General features: G+C 39.2%; 1 protein-coding gene across 2 annotated transcripts in view; it reads left to right on the top strand.

The window, feature by feature from the left end:
* Positions 1-18,684, top strand: part of TUBGCP4 (tubulin gamma complex component 4) — a 47,206-nt gene that overhangs the window by 1,399 nt on the left and 27,123 nt on the right. For both annotated transcript variants that reach the window (XM_060294395.1, XM_030842741.2), the window contains exons 2-7: positions 8,563-8,691; positions 11,592-11,714; positions 12,102-12,155; positions 12,585-12,641; positions 15,040-15,119; positions 16,533-16,734. In XM_060294395.1, coding sequence (XP_060150378.1) covers positions 8,563-8,691; positions 11,592-11,714; positions 12,102-12,155; positions 12,585-12,641; positions 15,040-15,119; positions 16,533-16,734 — 645 coding nt within the window. The remainder of the gene's footprint in view (positions 1-8,562; positions 8,692-11,591; positions 11,715-12,101; positions 12,156-12,584; positions 12,642-15,039; positions 15,120-16,532; positions 16,735-18,684) is intronic.

Here is an 18,684-nt window from a genome sequence, read left to right as displayed (position 1 = left end):
TCAAATCCATGCCTGTTATTTTATTTTCTTATATTTTGACTGATGGGTTATTTAGATTTGTATTGTTTAATTTCCAAGTATTTGGAGGGGTTTTTCTAGATATCTTAATGATTTCTAATTTAACTGCATTATAGTCAGAGAACAAACTGTCAGATTTCAAATTTTCAGAATTTTGTTGAGCCTTATTTTTATCCTTGGTAATAATTCTTTTCTTGAGACCTACTTTGTCTGATAGTAACATAGCCAAACCTGACAGAAAAACAGATTTTTATGTTTACTGTATGGTATGTCATTTTCCTTCCTTTTACTTTCAAACTATGTCTTTTTTAAATTTTTATTTAATTTTTTTGTTGTTGTTGTTACTCACATCTCTCTGTTATTGGTCAAATCAGTCATACAGTCAACTGGGTCATTCCATCATTGGATGACTTGAATAATATGTATATTTTTTTATACAGCAGGTTCTTATTAGTCATCAATTTTATACACATCAGTGTATAAATGTCAATCCCAATCGCCCAGTTCATCACAACACCACCACCACCCTCCGCTGCTTTCCCCGCTTGGTGTCCATATGTTTGTTCTCTACATCTGTGTCTCAATTTCTGCTCTGCAAACCAGTTCATCTGTACCATTTTTCTAGGTTCCACATATATGCGTTAATATACGATATTTGTTTTTCTGTTTCTGACTTACTTCAGTCTGTATGACAGTCTCTAGATCCATCCACGTCTCAACAAATGACCCAATTTCATTCCTTTTTATGGCTGAGTAATATTCCATTGTATATATGAACCACATCTTCTTTATCCATTCATCTGTCGATGGGCATTTAGGTTGCTTCCATGACCTGGCTATTGTAAATAGTGCTGCAATGAACATTGGGGTGCATGTGTCTTTTTGAATTATGGTTTTCTCTGGGCATATGCCCAGTAGTGGGATTGCTGGGTCATATGGTAATTCTATTTTTAGTTCTTTAAGGAACCTCCATACTGTTCTCCATAGTGGCTTTATCAATTTACATTCCCACCAACAGTGCAAGAGGGTTCCCTTTTCTCCACACCCTCTCCAGCATTTATTGTTTGTAGATTTTCTGATGATGCCCATTCTAACTGGTGTGAGGTGATAACCTCATTGTAGTTTTGATTTGCATTTCTCTGATAATTAGTGATGTTGAGCAGTTTTTCATGTGCTTCTTGGCCATCTGTATGTCTTCTTTGGAGAAATGTCTATTTAGGTCTTCTGCCCATTTTTGGATTGGGTTGTTTTTTTAATATTGAGCTGCATGAGCTGTTTATATATTTTGGAGATTAATCCTTTGTCCGTTGATTCGTTGGCAAATATTTTCTCCCATTCTGAGGGTTGTTTTTTCGTCTTGTTTATGGTTTCCTTTGCTGTGCAAAAGCTTTGAAGTTTCATTAGGTCCCATTTGTTTATTTTTGTTTTTATTTCCATTACTCTAGGAGGTGGATCAAAAAAGATCTTGCTGTGATTTATGTCAAAGAGTGTTCTTCCCATGTTTTCCTCTAAGAGTTTTATAGTGTCCAGTCTTATATTTAGGTCTCTAATCCATTTTGAGTTTATTTTTGTGTATGGTGTTAGGGAGTGTTCTAATTTCATTCTTTTACATGTAGCTGTCCAGTTTTCCCAACACCACTTATTGAAGAGACTGTCTTTTCTCCATTGTATATCCTTGCTTCCTTTGTCATAGGTTAGTTGACCATAGGTGCGTGGTTTTATCTCTGGGCTTTCTATCTTGTTCCATTGATCTTGTTTCTGTTTTTGTGCCAGTACCATATTGTCTTGATTACTGTAGCTTTATAGTATAGTCTGAAGTCAGGGAGTCTGATTCCTCCAGCTCTGTTTTTTTCCCTCAAGACTGCTTTGGCTATTCGGGGTCTTTTGTGTCTCCATACAACTTTTAAGATTTTTTGTTCTAGTTCCATAAAAATGCCATTGGCAATTTGATAGGGATTGCATTGAATATGTAGATTGCTTTGGGTAGTATAGTCATTTTCACAATATAGATTCTTCCAATTCAAGGACATGCTATATCTCTCCATCTATTTGTATCATCTTTAATTTCTTTCATCAGTGTCGTATCGTTTTCTGCATACAGGTCTTTTGTCTCCCTAGGTAGGTTTATTCCTAGGTATTTTATTCTTTTTGTTGCAATGGTAAATGGGAGTGTTTCCTTAATTTCTGTTTCAGGTTTTTCATCATTAGTGTATAGGAATGCAAGAGATTTCTGTGCATTAATTTTGTATCCTGAAACTACCAAATTCATTGATTAGCTCTAGTAGTTTTCTGGTGGCATCTTTAGGATTCTCCATGTATAGTATCATGTCATCTGCAAACAGTGACAGTTTTACTTCTTTTCCAATTTGTATTCCTCTTATTTCTTTTTCTTCTCTGATTGCCATGGCTAGGACTTCCAAAACTATGTTGAATAATAGTGGTGAGAGTGGACATCCTTGTCTTGTTCCTGATCTTAGAGGAAATGCTTTCAGTTTTTCACCATTGAGAATGATGTTTGCTGTGAGCTTGTCATATATGGCCTTTATTATGTTGAGGTAGGTTCCCTCTGTGCCCACTTTCTGGAGAGTTTTTATTATAAATGGTGTTGAATTTTGTTAAGCTTTTAATACATCTGTTGAGATGATCATATGGTTTTTCTGCTTCAATTTGTTAACATGGTTTATCACATTGATTGATTTGCATATATTGAAGAATCCTTGTATCCCTGGGATAAATCCCACTTGATCATGGTGTATGATCCTTTTAATGTGTTGTTGGATTCTGTTTGCTAGTATTTTGTTGAGGATTTTTGCATCTATATTCATCAGTGATATTGGTTTGTAATTTTCTTTTTTTGTAGTATCTTTGTCTGGTTTTGGTATCAGGGTGATGGTGGCCTCATAGAATGAGTTTGGGAGTGTTCCTTCCTCTGCAGTTTTTTGGAAGAGTTTGAGAAGGATGGGTGTTAGCTCTTCTCTAAATGTTTGATAGAATTCACCTGTGAAGCCATCTGGTCCTGGACTTTTGTTTGTTGGAAGATTTTTAATCACAGTTTCAATTTCATTACTTGTGATTGGTCTGTTCATATTTTCTATTTCTTCCTTGTTCAGTCTTGGAATGTTATACCTTTCTAAGAATTTGTCCATTTCTTCCAGTTTGTCCACTTTATTGGCATACAGTTGTTTGTAGCAGTCTCTTAGGATACTTTGCATTTCTGCAGCGTCTGTTGTAACTTCTCCTTTTTCATTTCTAATTTTATTGATTTGAGTCCTCTCCCTCTTTTCCTTGATGAGTCTGGCTAATGGTTTATCAATTTTGTTTATCTTCTCAAAGAACCAGCTTTTAGTTTTATTGATCTTTGCTATTGTTTTCTTTGTTTCTATTTCATTTATTTCTGCTCAGACCTTTATGATTTCTTTCATTCTGCTAACTTTGGGCTTTGTTTTTTCTTCTTTCTCTAATTCTTTTAGGTGTAAGGTTAGATTGTTTATTTGAGATTTTTCTTGTTTCTTGAGGTAGGCTTGTATAGCTATAAACTTCCCTCTTAGAACTGCTTTTGCTGCATCCCATAGGTTTTGGATTGTCGTTTTTTCATTGTCATTTGTCTCTAGGTATTTTTTGATTTCCTGTTTGATTTCTTCAGTGACCTCTTGGTTATTAGTAACGTATTGTTTAGCCTCCATGTGTTTGTGTTTTTTACGTTTTTTTCTCTGTAATTCATTTCTAATCTCATAGCATTGTGGTCAGAAAGGATGCTTGATATGATTTCAATTTTCTTAAATTTGCTGAGGCTTGATTTGTGACCCAAGATGTGATCTATCCTGGAGAATGTTCCGTGCGCACTTGAGAAGAAAGTCTAATCTGCTGTTTTTGGATGGAATGTCCTATAAATATCAATTAAATCTATCTGGTCTATTGTGTCATTTAAAGCTTCTGTTTCCTTTTGAACCCAGTTTTGTCTGGCTCCAGTATCTCAACCACTCTTTTCTACTCCTGCTTCCAGTAATATTATCTAATCATCTCCATAACTTAGTAACTTAGGTATTGTTGGCCCCAGTTTACAGATGAGCAAACTGAAGTTCAGAGAACTTTATGGTGGCTAGTCTTGATAAGGCAATATTTGAATCTAGCTCTGTCTGATCACAAAGTCATGCCTGTTCCTATGAGAATTGGTAGTATAGGCTGTAGAGGAGCAGAAAATATACATTCTTGGTCTATAAAACTTATAAATCAAACAGATTGCTTTTGTTATTGTTTCTTTTCTTCTGTAAAACTAGCACAATGCCAGGAATATAGGAGAAAAATATTCAGGAGGTAATTGTTTGTGCCTGACTGTCAGAAGTAAAAAGAGACGAAAGAATATGGGAACAATAGCTGCCTTCCTTTTTTTCTTATAAAATAGTCTCAATCGGATATTTTCCTCCTTAAGTTCTCAGCTTTAAAGTTACTTCTCAGAAAAACCTTCTCTGACCACCTCTTTAAGTATACTCCTTATGCCATTATTTTCTATCACAGCAACTTGTTTATTTCCCTTATAGGACATCACAATTCATATTATTTATTGTTGTTACCTATGTTTAGTCTTTCTCTCACATAGATTGCCCATGGGGGCTAAGACCACAGTGGTCTTCTTCATAGATGTACCAGGAGCACCTAGTACAGTTTCTGCCACATACTAGGTATTAAGCTATTTGTGAAAGAAAAAAATTCCACCAAAATCAGCAAATATTGCATACTTTTTGCAGAACGGTGTTTTTCACATTTCGATAAAGGGAAAAATTGTCATGAATGCCCAGTGTTGATAAAAATAAGTTTATTGTAATATTGAATATGTATACACATTAAGCTAAGTATAAACTCAAGCATATTGCTCTTTAACAACTGTAAAACCAGTTATTTTACAAAGTAAATAAAACTACCAAACTTATCAATTCAAATTGACATTAATCTAATGCAGCTTCTCAGCATTGGCACTACTGACATTTTGGACTGGATAATGTGGGGGCCGTCCTGTGCACTGTAGGATGTTAAGCAGCATCCATGGCCTCTACTTGCTAGATGCCACTGGTATCCCCTGAGTTGTGCAACCAAAAATATCTTCAGACATTACCATGTCCCTTGGGGGCAAAATTGCCCCCACTGAGAACCACTGATCTAATGTAATATATACTGTTGTTTTGCTAAAACTAAATTGTCAGCATTGAGTTAAATGGTAGAATGACTTTTCTGCAGATCTGGCTCTCTGTTTTCTATTTTGACTTCAGTAACTCTAATGAAGAGAATGCCTGTTCATATAAGTAGGTTGTACCAAATGGTACCAATAACTTTAAGGTATCGTTTGTTGTTTCAGAGTAACGAGACCTGGAACTTTTCTAAAACTCTGCCAACAAACACTGCTCAAATGCCAATTTTTTTTTTTTTTTTTTTGCTGTACGCGGGCCTCTCACTGTTGTGGCCTCTCCCGTTGCGGAGCACAGGCTCCGGACGCGCAGGCTCAGCGGCCATGGCTCACGGGCCGAGCCGCTCCGCGGCACGTGGGATCTTCCCGGACCGGGGCACGAACCCGTGTCCCCTGCATCGGCAGGCGGACTCTCAACCACTGCGCCACCAGGGAAGCCCTCAAATGCCAATTTTAATAGGAGTATCACTTAATAACTGAGTAGAGCTGTCCTAATAATAAAAAATTGCTGACATGTATTGAGCACTTGCTATGTGCTTGGCACATGTGATTTACATGTATTAATTTATTTAATCCTCACAATTATCATCTTTATAGGTATGAAAACTGAGGCACAGAGGGGTATTGCTTGCCTAAGATTTCAAGCAAGTAAGAGGCAACTCAGGGATTCACACCTAGGCAGTCTGGCTCCAGAGATCAAGTTCTTAAGGACTATGTCATGCTACCTCTTAAGTTGTTAACTTGAAGATATGGTTAGCATTGTGTCATTAAAATCTACATTAAATGGATTCCTAATCAAATTATTGTGGAATCAGTAACAGAAAAATTCTTCTTTGCCTATTTATTACTACAGTTACTGTCACATAAAGATGGCTTCCACAAAATACAATATGAATGTGAAATATTCTGAGTTCCTTGGGAGTAGTAAATATGTCTGATTTTGTTCACTATTTAATCTTGGAATGTTAGCGCAGTGCCTGGGATAAGTACGTAGTCACTAAAAGTTGGTTGATTCTCCAAAGAAGATATACAATGGGCAACAAGTGAAAAGATGATCAATATCACTAATCATTAGGGAAATGCAAATCAAAAGCACAATGAGAGGGGCTTCCCTAGTGGCGCAGTGGTTGAGAGTCCGCCTGCCGATGCAGGGGACACGGGTTCGTGCCCCGGTCCGGGAAGATCTCACATGCTGCGGAGCGGCTGGGCCTGTGAGCCATGGCCGCTGAGCCTGCGCGTCCGGAGCCTGTCCTCCGCAATGGGAAATGCCACAACAGTGAGAGACCCGCGTACCGCAAAAAAAAAAAAAAAAAAAGCACAATGAGATATCATTTTATACCCTTTAGGATGGTTATTACCAAAAAAACAGGAAATAACAAGTGTTGGTGAGGTTGTAGAGAAATTAGAACCCTTGTGCATTGCTGGTGGAAATGTAAAATGGTACAGTCCCTGTGGAAAACAATATGGTGACTCCTCCAAAAATTAAACACAGAATTACCAAATGATCCAGCAGTTTTATTCCTGGGTATATACCCAAAAGAAGTGAAAGCAGGGACTCAAATAGATATTTGTAAAGCCATGTTCATAGCAGCATTATTCACAATAGCCAAAAGGCAGAAGCAACTCAGATGTCCATACACAAATGAAGTGAATAAACAAAATGCGGCATGTACATACAATGGAATATTATTCAGCCTTAGAAAGGAGAGACATTCTAACACATGCTACAACATGGATGAACCTTGAAGACACTATGCTAAGTGAAATAAGCCAGTCACAAACGGATAAATATTGTAGAGTAGTCAAATTCATAGAGACAGAAATTAGAAGGGTACTTACCAGGGTGTGTGGGGGAAGGAACAATGGGGAGTCATCATTCAAGAGGTACAGAGTTTTAGTTTGGGAAGATGAAAAAGTTCTGGAGATGGATGGTGGTGATGGTTGCACAACAAAGCGAATGCACTTAATGCCACTAAACTGTACACTTGAATGGCTAAAATGGTAACTTTATGTATATTTTGCTATGACTTTTTTCTTAGTTGATTGAATGAATACATTCTCCCACTACTATTTTTCTGCTTGAACTGCTGTGAAATCTTTACATACCATACTAGGCTATCATTTGGCCATGATTTAAATTAAAAATACAAATGAAAATATGGACACTAAATTATATGTCCAGTTATAAGGTGCTTTTACAGATTATAATATGCTACGTTAATTTTACATTTTTATCAAAATGAAAACAAAATTTAAATTTTCATAGAGAATTTGTAAATCCTAAGAATATGTCTGAGAAACCTCTGGAATCTGCAGAACCAAGAGTGAGCAATATTGCTTAAGAGACTTTGTTGCAACCAGATCAAAAACCCCATATATCCTTATAGACCATCCCAGGAAGATTCCATAAGGAATAGGTAATATACTTAGCCATGAAAAAGAATGAAATCTTGCCATTTGTGACAACATGGATGGGCCTGGAGGATATTATGCTTAGTGAAATAAGTCAGACAGAGAAGGACAAATACTTTATGATTTCACTTATATGTGGAATTTAGAAAACAAAACAAACAGACAAACATATGCATAGACAGAAACAGATGCATAGATACAGAGAACAAATGGTGGTCGCCAGAAGGGAGAGGGATAGGGGGAGGGATGAAATAGGTGAAGGGTATTAAGAGGTACAAACTACCAGTTACAAAATAAACAAGTCACGGGCATGTAATGTACAGCACAGGAATATAGTCAGTCTTTTTTTTAAATAAATTTATTTATTTATTTATTTTGGGCTGCATTGGGTCATTGCTGCTGCGCGTGGGCTCAGTAGTTGTGGCTCGCGGGCTCTAGGGCACAGGCTCAGTAGTTGTGGCACACGGGCTTAGTTGCTCCGCAGCATGTGGGATCTTCCCAGACCAGGGATAGGACCTGTGTCCCCTGCATTAGCAGGCAGATTCTTAACCACTGTGCCACCAGGGAAGCCCCTAGTCAGTCTTTTATAATAACTTAGTATGGTTTGTAATCTGTAAAAATACTGGATCACTATGTTGTACACCTGAAACCAATATAATATTTATACTAAAATTAAAAAAAAAAAGCAGGTAGTAGTGGCTGCCTCTGTGGAGGTTGACTTATTTTTCATGTATACCATTTTGTACTGTTTAAATTCTTTACCATGCATTACTGCCTATTTCAATAAATAACTAAGTTGGGACTGGGGAACAACGTCTTTGTAGTGATTTGGAAATACTTTTGTTATCTAGAACTTACCAGTCTTAAATAGCCATCTTGCAAAGGGAGACAATCGTTCTAGTGAGCAGTGAGTAGCGGGCATCAGCGTTTTTAACATTATTCCTCTCCTGCAGGTGTCACAGGACTTCCCATTTCTCCATCCCAGTGAAACCAGTGTCCTGAATCGACTCTGCCGGCTGGGCACAGACTACATTCGTTTCACCGAGTTCATTGAACAGTACACGGGCCATGTGCAGCAGCAGGTAGGTTCCTGTTCTCAGGGAACGTACACCTCCAGTGCTCCTCACTGGAGCTATGTTAAGCTTTCAGTGAATCCATTGGTAATTCATGTGATGTAAGTGTCAAGAAGTTATGAATTTCTCATCACTGGAATTATTCAAGTGAAGGCAAGGTGACTGTACCTCAAACAAGGGGAAAATATACATGGGGACCAATTTAGGCAGATGGATGTAAGAGAAAGTATGCTTTGCCCAAGTTTTAAGAGACCTGAATTAAATCAGTTTGAGCTGTAACAGAGTTCCAGTCCCAGAGGTGAAAACACAAAGCATTATTTAAAATTCCTTTGCCACTTTGCTTCTAACTACCGTAGTTACATTGAGGCAGGCAACTAAAATCTTCAGGCTTCCTTTTTCTTATTTGTAAATAAGAGTTAAACTGGAGAAGGTTTTGGCATGTGGTAAGACTTAATAAATATTATTGATTAATATAAATTAATTGGAAGTCAGTGCTTTATAGTGTAGTGGCCAAAGATTTGTTTCCTGTCCATCACTTACTGGCCATAGACTGCTCAGCAGTAACCTGAGCCTCAGTTTCCTTACCTATAAAATGGGGATAGATAGTACCTATCTAATAGGGTTGTGGGGATTAAACAAGGTAATTCATGCGAAGGGCCTGGCATATAGTAGACACTCAAATTTTTTTTTTAAGAGAAATTTTAAAGTTCTTTTTTACTTTTAACAGTCTGCAATTCTGTCAGTGGTAAGTAAGAAGATTGCTGCATTGTGTGACTCTGATTCAATGATGACTATTTCCCAGTGGAAAGAATGATTCTGGTTGAAGAGAAAGGCAGAGACTTCTAGAAAGGAAAAGGAAGGATAGTTTTCTGAAACAATGCAGTCAGTACCACCTGGCCCCTGTTATATAAACTGGTTGTCAGGCCCTTGGTGGTAATCTATGGGACAAAGGAGTCAGAGAATAATGCCTTATATTTTCATCTCTGGGACAGGGATTCTGATTCAAACAGATTTTGTTGCAGAGAAAAGAATTTAAAATCTAATCAATGCCAGGGACTTCCCTGGTGGTGCAGTGGTTAAGAATCCGCCTGCCAAGGCAGGGGACATGGGTTCGAGCCCTGGTCCAGGAAGATGCCACATGCCACAGAGCCTGTGAGCCACAACTGCTAAACCTGCGCTCTAGAGCCCGCGAGCCACAACTACTGAGCCCATGTGCCAGAACTACTGAAGCCTGCGTGCCTAGAGCCCATGCTCCACAGCAAGAGAAACCACCGCAATGAGAAGCCCATGCACTGCAACGAAGAGTAGCCCCTGCTCACCGCAACTAGAGAAAGCCCGCATGCAGCAAGACCCAATGCAGCCAAAAATAAATAAATAAATTTATATTTAAAAAAACCTAATCAGTGCCAGTTTGCTATGAAGTCATAATAATGAGAACACAATGATCCAAGTTGGAACCTGTATACATATTAATATAGATGAAAAGGGCTCTTTAAGTGTTTGTATATAACACTTAAAAAAACCCAAACCTGTCCTATATTCATGTGACTATGTGGATCTTATGTGTGAATTCCTACTTTCCCAAATTCTAAAGATATTTGTAGTACCTTTTTCTTTTTTGAAAAGTAAAAGCAGTCTCATTTTTTCTTTCATTTTGTGATAAATGAAGACATTCAGTTCTCTGGAATGACACAACCAAAACAAAATCACCTGGTTGTAAGCCAATCTGGTCTATTTCACCCTATGCCTGTGCTATTCTTATTATAGCTGGCAACATTTATCTCCAGGAACTACTAGTATCCTCTGCAGCATCCTCTGGCTACAGTGTGCCTTATAACCTCTGAGCCCAAGCTTCCTACCACATTTGTTGCTGAATTCTGCTATGGTATCTACCACCACCAGAGCCTGACCATGCAAATCAGTACATAGCCAGAAAGGCTAGTCATCATGGCCTCTAGTCAACTGTTAACTGCAATTCCCCTGTGTAGAAAAAGAATGCTTTTACAAAGAAACTGCAGCTTTCTGGAAAGACAAACCATATTTGTTAATAGCCTCTTGGTGAGTGTCTTCTAACTCCCCACGTTGGCTATCAGGTTCGTGTTTTTGATGAATTGCCATCTAGGCAGGAGAAGCGTTGTTAGAAGGAGGACTGAGGTCATTTTATTTATTCAGTAAATAGTTACCATCTGTTCAAAGAACTGTGCTAGGAAATGAAATGCAAAGATGAACAAAGTATGGGCCCTTGCTTCATGAAGCTCTTGGTCTAGTGAGGGGACAGATAAACAAAAGTTCAGTTCCAGCACTAAACAGGGATGCTATGAAAGCAACAAAGGGGAGCTATTAATTCCCTAGGGAGGGTTAGAAAGGGCTTTTCAGGGAAGAGATGCTGGAGTTGGGTCCTGCAGGAAGAGTAGGTATTTGTCACAAACATGAGTTACAAGCAGACTACACTCATTCACAGGGGTGAGAGATAGAAACAAGGCACATTCAGGGAACTGCTGAGTAATTTGTAAATGAAGATGTGAAGTTGGAAGCAGTTAAAGATAATTTTAGAGAGAGAGTAAGGGCCAGAAGTTGTATACCATGTAGAGGAGTTTAGATATTATTCTGGGGCAAGGGGAAACCACCAAAGGGATTTAAGCTAGAAGTTATAAGGTTAGAATTGAGTTGTTGGAAAACCTCTAGTGACAGTATGGAGTAATACCTGGTTGTTTGTAACATCTGAGCCACTTGGAAAATGAAAACATTATCACATTTTAAAAGGTCTCTTCAGTCAGGTTTTCCTCTCATTGAAGCACTGCTTTGATAGGGAATTATTTAAACAAAAAAATGCCATTCATAAAGGATAATGTCTTCCTTGGGTTTCAGGGTCTGAGCTGAAAAGTTGACTTCTCTTTGTTTGATTTCAGGATCACCATCCATCGCAGCAGGGCCAAGGTGGGTCACATGGAATCTACCTAAGGGCCTTCTGCACGGGGCTGGATTCAGTTTTGCAGCCTTATCGCCAAGCACTGCTTGATTTGGAGCAAGAGGTGAGAAGAAATACGGGAGGGAACACCTCTGGGACAGCAGATGAGGACATGTTCCTGATTTGTAATGCCCTTTGATATGGTCAGGTGGTTAAGAATGAGCTATTTTCTGCGTGGCTGGAGGGTAAGTGTGCTCTCTGTGATTGCCCAAGCCATGATCAAACTGGCAAGTGGATCACGGCAAAGGTTCCTGAGTGAGTTTGGAAGAGCCCTAGCTTTGGTTTTGTTATCACCTGAAAATCAACATTAATAATCTTCTATAAATGATCAATTCTCAATACCCTAAAATGAACCCTAAGCCTACTCTCACATTCGCTTCCGGTTTTCATAGAAGAAATAGATTCAAGATATTTTATATGGAGCCATAATCAGAGTGTTTTTTTGTTGCAGTTCCTGGCTGACCCCCATCTCTCCATATCACATGTCAATTACTCCTTAGATCAGGTATGCCCAGATAACAAAATGCTTTGGAATCTGTTGATATCATTAGAATAATCTAACTTAAAATATTATTTTTGAGAACTTTTTTCCTTCTGGATTCAGAGCCCAGCATTTGATATTTTGTATGCTTTCCTAGATCAGAACTGTTTGAAAAGTTCCAAATTTAGTGAAAACTTACTGTGTGATGTTAATGCTCTAGATTGGCCTCAGTATTAGCAATTATGCTAGCCTCAAACATAGAAACTGCTTCTGTCTGCCATTCTCTTTCTATCTGCAGCCAACCCCTGTAGCAAATTGCCTGGATCTTGGCTGTTCTGTGGTATTGCCATCTTTATGTTAAGTGGGACTATTTAAAAACAAAGGCATTTTGTGAGTTAATTTTTTTTCCTTGTATTTGATTATATACCATCCTAATTATTCTCTCCTTTGCAGTTCCAGCTCCTTTTCCCCTCTGTGATGGTTGTAGTAGAACAAATTAAAAGTCAAAAGGTGAGAATTTTCCTTTTTCCTTTTGCTCTGGTAAGCACCAAGGAAATACTCGTAATTCTTAGTTAAATATGCCTATTCTTATCACAAGTTTTTATTATATGCATTGAAAAGTTAGGGTCTCCAGTGTCCAGAGAATGTCTTTTCTGGGCAGAATTAATAATTCTGAGATGCTTTGAGATTTTACATTAGAAGAAGTATCTGCTGGTTCATAATTGGATCAAAAAGGACAGATGGATTAAATATGTTTAGTTCATTCACATTCTTAAGCTGTTATATTTGTGCCTTAGCTTATTAAGAGTGTTCATTTGAATATAACTAGTTAACTAGTCAGTTTGCCAGGTTGCTACTTCATTTTTTTGCTGTATAAGAAACTTACCCTCTGCTGCATTCATTCTGTGCTAGCAGAGCCAGCAGGGGAGGTGCTGTTTGACCCTGCGAAGCCCTCATCAAATAACATCGAGCTTTTATTGTGCACTTGTTGCATACCAGGCACTCTGCTAAATGCTTTACATACATTATCACAGTCAATCCTCTAAAAAATCAAATAGGTTAAGGAATGTGCTTAGGGTCACACAGACGGTAGTAAATGGTACAACTAGGATGTAAACCCAGGGCTGTCTGACTCCAAAGACTATGCTCTTAACCACTCTACTAAACCATCTCCCAAAATTGGAGGGGAACTTCTAGGTAAGTGGGGTTAGTGTAAGGGTCCATACATGCCGGCACATCTCAGTTGACTTTGAGCTTCCGTTGGCCAAAGGAAGGAGAGTGGTAAATGAGTAGAGGGATTGCAGATGGGTGAACCTTCCTGCCGAGGAGGTTGTAGGAAGCTGAGTGCTAAGGCTTTAAAAATTGAGGTTGTGGGTGAGAATGGGGGAGTGCGAACAGGCACAGGGGATCCTTTTAGAGTGATGGAAATGTTATAAAACTGGATTACGGTGATGGTTGCACAATGCTGTAAATTTACTAAAAGTTGTTGAAAGTACCCTTAAAATAGGTGAATTTATTGTATATAACTTATACCTCAATAAAGCAGTTAAAAAAAAAAAAGCAGAGGCAAAAAGACATTGAAAAAGGAAGCAGATTTTTAGAAAAGTGTATACCTTGTAAGTAGTCTGGATTAGGCCTTAATCTGAAATAAGAGCTTTCTTTACCTCTTTTCTTGGAATTTCAACTCTAAATGATTCTGGTTTTTCCAGTGCAGTAGTGCAGTAGTTCTCAAACTTCATTGTGCCGTAGAATCACCTGGAGCAGATTGTTAAAACCAGATCGCTGGGCCCTACCCCAGAGATTCTGATTCAGTAGGTCTGGAGTGAGGCCCAAGAATTTGCATTTCTTACAAGTTTCCAGGTGATGCAGATGCTGCTGGGGGATGGGGTGGGATGGGGAGGGGCAGGGAGGTGGAGGGTCCATACTTCGACAACAACTATTGTGATGTTGTGATTTATAATAAGAAATATAGATTTGGTCTTCGTCCCGTTTCTGGCACAGAGCTTCTAAAACTCAGAATTTCCTAAGTAATAAGAGCAATAAAGGTGACTTGATATTCATAACAAACCCCTTTCTACCACACCTGAGTTTGTTAATGAGGTGATTTTGGGAAAGCACTTAATATGGGGCTGGTTGCCAGGGGAAACACCCACGTGATTGGAGGGTTGGAACTTTCAGTCCCACCATTCCCACCTGACCTCTGGGGAGAGAGGAGGGCAGAGAGCTAGAAATTGAGTTCAGTCACCAATGGCCAGTGATTTAATTAATCCTGCCTGTGTAATGAAGGCTCCATAAAAACCAAAAAGGACGGGGTTTGGAGAGCTTCCAGATTGGTGAGCCAGAGTGCCTCTGTGTGACACTATGCCGGGCAGGAGCTCCTTTGTTCGGGACCTCGCCCTGTGTAGCCTTTTCATCTGGGTGTTGACTCGTATCCTTTAGTATCCTTCATAATAAATAGGTAATCTAGTGAATAAGTGGGTTTCCTGAGTTCTGTGAGCTGCTCTAGCAAATTAGTGGAATCCAGGGAGGGGGAACCTCTGATCTATTAATCAGCCAGTTGGAAGCACAGGGAACAACCTGAACTTGTGATTGGCGTCGGAAATGGAGGGCAGTCTTGTGGGACTGAGCCCTTAACCTGTGGAATCTGATGCTATCTCTGGGTGGATAGTATCAGAATTGAGTTGGATTGTAGGACACCCAAGCTGGTGTCAGAGGATTGCTTGGTAGTGTGGGGAAACCCCCCACACATTGGCATTGGAGTCAGAATCAGAACTATACAAAAATCTTATGAGAAAGTTCATCCCCATTCTCTGCAGATTGTGCCCTCTGGATTGAATATAGAATATGAGATTGTGCTACATGAACTATTAAAATGGAATTCAGCTTGACAAGGCTGTATTTTCCACAGATTCATGGTTGTCAAATCCTGGAAACAGTGTACAAACACAGCTGTGGAGGTTTGCCTCCTGTTCGCAGTGCACTAGAAAAGTAAGTCACGGCTTCATTGGGGTTGGGAGGCGGAGTGGGTGGTCAGGTGACTTGATTTTGCACAAGTTTTATTTTCAGGTCATCTCAGGTTTCCTTCTGGGGAAAGTTATGACCAGGATGGAAAAGCCCCATGAGCAAAGGAGCCCATGTAATCCTTACGGTGGCTCAGAAATTGCAAAAAGGGGGTTTTAATAAAGTGTTGAGTATCGAAGCAAGGCTCTAGATGACCTTGAGGCAGTCCTTTTTCATTTTTGGATCTCATTATCCTTGGAGAATTTCCACTACATGTGCTGGATTATGCTTAGCTATGTCTAAACATGTGTATTTTGAGTAGCTTTATAATCTTATAATGCCACTCTTAAAAATTTTATCCTAACAAAATTATTCAAAAGAAGAAAATAACCATATGCACAATCATTATTCACTGCAATGTTGTCTACTATATTAAGAAATTTTAAAAAAAAATTAGAAAATTACCAGCAGCAGAAGAAAGCTGATTAAAGATATATTCACTTGATAGACTATAATGCAATTAAAATTACAAATACTATAACAACATGTAAAAATATTTTTATAATACTATCTGAAAAAAAGGATACAAAATTTTATGATTACAACTGTATTAAATGTGGAGTATGATCAAAGACTGCCTGTAGAATGTTCCACAATCTGGATTTTTCTGATTATTTCCTCATGATTAGATTCAGGTTGAACATTTTTGGCAAGAATACTACATAGGTCATATTATTTCCTGTTACAGCATATCAGAAAGCACAAAAAGTAAGTTTGTCCCATTACTGGTGTTAAGTTTCATCACTTGGTTTAGGTGTTTTCCACCAGATCACTCTGTTTTAGAGGGACGTTTTCCCCTTTGTCATTAATATGTTACCTGAGATGTGATCCCTTGAGACCATGTGAATCTATCCCATTCTCCAGCAACCTTTCTGCATTTTGTTTCAGTCTCTGGATTTTGTTGGATAATACTTTTTCAGGTATATCAGCTTCTCACATACTGAATCTACTTTCCTTATGTGATTCCAACAAAAATAAAAACTAATACTGTGTTAGCCAAAAAGAGACTCCTGTAAGTCCATTTAATTTTAAAAGGAATCATCCATTTTGAAACTTACTTTACTCAAAAAGAGGAAAAAAAATGTGCTTCTTCTAAAAGACTATCAGAACATTTACTGAACATTTCAGACTTTAGTACACTGGCTACAAGTTTGGAAATTTAACCACTTAGTTCATCCACAGACATTTAAGTTAAAATAGCACAATTATTTTTAGCTTAATTGGTCATTTCCCTTCTGCTGACCAAACCCTCAGGCCTCTGTTTATCCTGTAGCAGTTTAAAGCATGGGTTTAGTGTCCTCTTAGTGGACTTCTAAGGCTCTTGCTTTCCTCTCCACTCAGAATCCTGGCCGTGTGTCACGGGGTCATGTATAAGCAGCTCTCAGCCTGGATGCTACATGGACTCCTCTTGGACCAGCACGAAGAGTTCTTTATCAAACAGGGTCCATCTTCTGGTAATGTCAGTGCCCAACCAGAAGAGGATGAGGAGGATCTGGGCATTGGGGGACTGACAGGAAAACAACTGAGAGAACTCCAGGACTTGGTGAGAGCCCAACCAGAAGCCTAACCTGCTCCTGCCAGGAGTTGGAAAAGTCTACAGCTAGATGACCTTTTGGTGACTTGCCCCTGCCCCCAGCCCCCAGCTCATCATAGCCTGGGTACCTTCCATAAATTCTTTAGATGTAAACACTTGGCTTTATCTTAGCTTAATACTTAATGCCTAACAATGTGAGACTATAAAATAGAAAATATATTTGTGAGATTCCTTTTGTTTCCCCTCTTCCTGGTATACGCGTTTAAGAGAATAAGTCTTGTCTCTTCAGGTAGTCTTGTAGGTACCCAGAGCTTTTACATGCAGTTTAGAGTTTTGATTAGACTCCCCAAAGTCCTGTATTGTTCTTATCCATTCATCCATTCATTTATCCTGTTACAACATTTTATTGAATGCCTGTTACATGCCAGGTACTGTTCCACATGCCACAACTGCATAAACAAATAAAATGTAGTAGTCCCTGTCCTTAAAGAGCTTATAGTTTAGTGGAAGATATATTACCGTGTACTAAGTGCTCTGGAAAGAGTAAGTATGGGTATCCTGGGAACATGGTCTTAGAGTAACTAGAGAAGGCTTTTCAGTGGAATGTATGTCTAAATTGCAAAGAGTTTGGGAGGAGGACTTCCCTCACGGCCAGTGGTTAAAACTCCAAGCTTCCACTGCAGGGGGTGCGGGTTTGATCCCTGGTCGGGGAACTAAGATCCCACATGCTGCACGGTCAAAAAGAAAAAAAAAAATTCCAAGCATAGGAAAGGACTGTGTAAAGTATACAGAGGCCATGAAGGACATGGCTCATTTGGGGAACCATTAGTGATCCAATTGAGAGAGTCAAGTAAATAAAGGCTGAGATGTAGAGTGTAAGGGACAGTGGGGGCGCGGGTGTGGGAAGTGGCAGTCAATGAAGCTTTTGAGATGAGCAGAGGTAAGATCATGAAAGCCCTTGTAAACAATGGGAAGGAATTTAGACTTGAGCCTGAAGAGAGCTGGGAACCGTGAAGAATTTTAGGCAAGAGGTTAACCTACCTCTGTATGTTAGATCAGACTTTATGGTAGATCACTCTAGAAACTGTGTGGGGAATCGTTTTTTTAAAAATTAAGATTAGCAGCAGGTAGTTCAGTTAGGAGAATGTTGGGGACATTAGCTGAAAAATAATGGTGGCCTACACCAAGGGTGGGAACAGTAAATATGGTGAAGAATAAAGAGGCTTGAGAGATATTAAGGAGCTGGAACAGGTAGGTCGTGGTGATTGATTGGCTATGGGTCCAGAGGGAAGAATCAAGGATGATACCCAAGTCTCTGCCTTTAGTAGTGGGCGAGTGGTGATGATAAGGAACATGGATTGCTGGTGTCAGGGGAAAGAAGATGGGTCTAACTTTGGACACATTGAGTTTGAGGTACTTGTAGGAAATGACCAGTGGGCTGAGCCTAGAGCTCATGAGAGTAATCTAGTTTAAAGTCTTAGGAGTCATCGGCATACAGAAGTTTTTAATTTGGGGTTCACGAGTGGCGTCAGAGAGTCTGTGAAGTGTACGGTTATATATTTTTCTGGAAGGTCCGTAGCTTTTATAATTGCAGAGTCCTGTGATGCAGAAAGATTAAAAATATCTCTTATGATGATCAGTTCAGCCTTAGAAGAAGATGTGATTGTCTAGGAAGAGTGTTGAGAGCCAGAGGAGAAGAGGGTCTAGGATAGTGCCCCGAGGCACACTAGCACCCAAGCCCAAAACTAAAAGGGTGAATAGCAGAGATCAAAGTCAGGAGTATGGAGCCTAAAGTTCCAGTTGGAGCTGGATAAGGGTCAACTCAAAAGCAAGTCAGGGAACAGAAGGGGCCTGAGTGATTGGGTGGTGAGTGGGCTAGATCAGTGGTTCTCAAACTGGAGAGTGCCTCAGAATCACCTGGAGAGCTAGTTAAAACACGGACTGCTGGGCCTACCCCCC

This window comes from Globicephala melas, chromosome 2 (assembly GCF_963455315.2).
Source record: "Globicephala melas chromosome 2, mGloMel1.2, whole genome shotgun sequence".
NCBI lineage: Eukaryota > Metazoa > Chordata > Mammalia > Artiodactyla > Delphinidae > Globicephala > Globicephala melas.
Note: the sequence above shows the minus strand (reverse complement) of the source record. Positions and strands in the feature narration are given on the sequence as shown.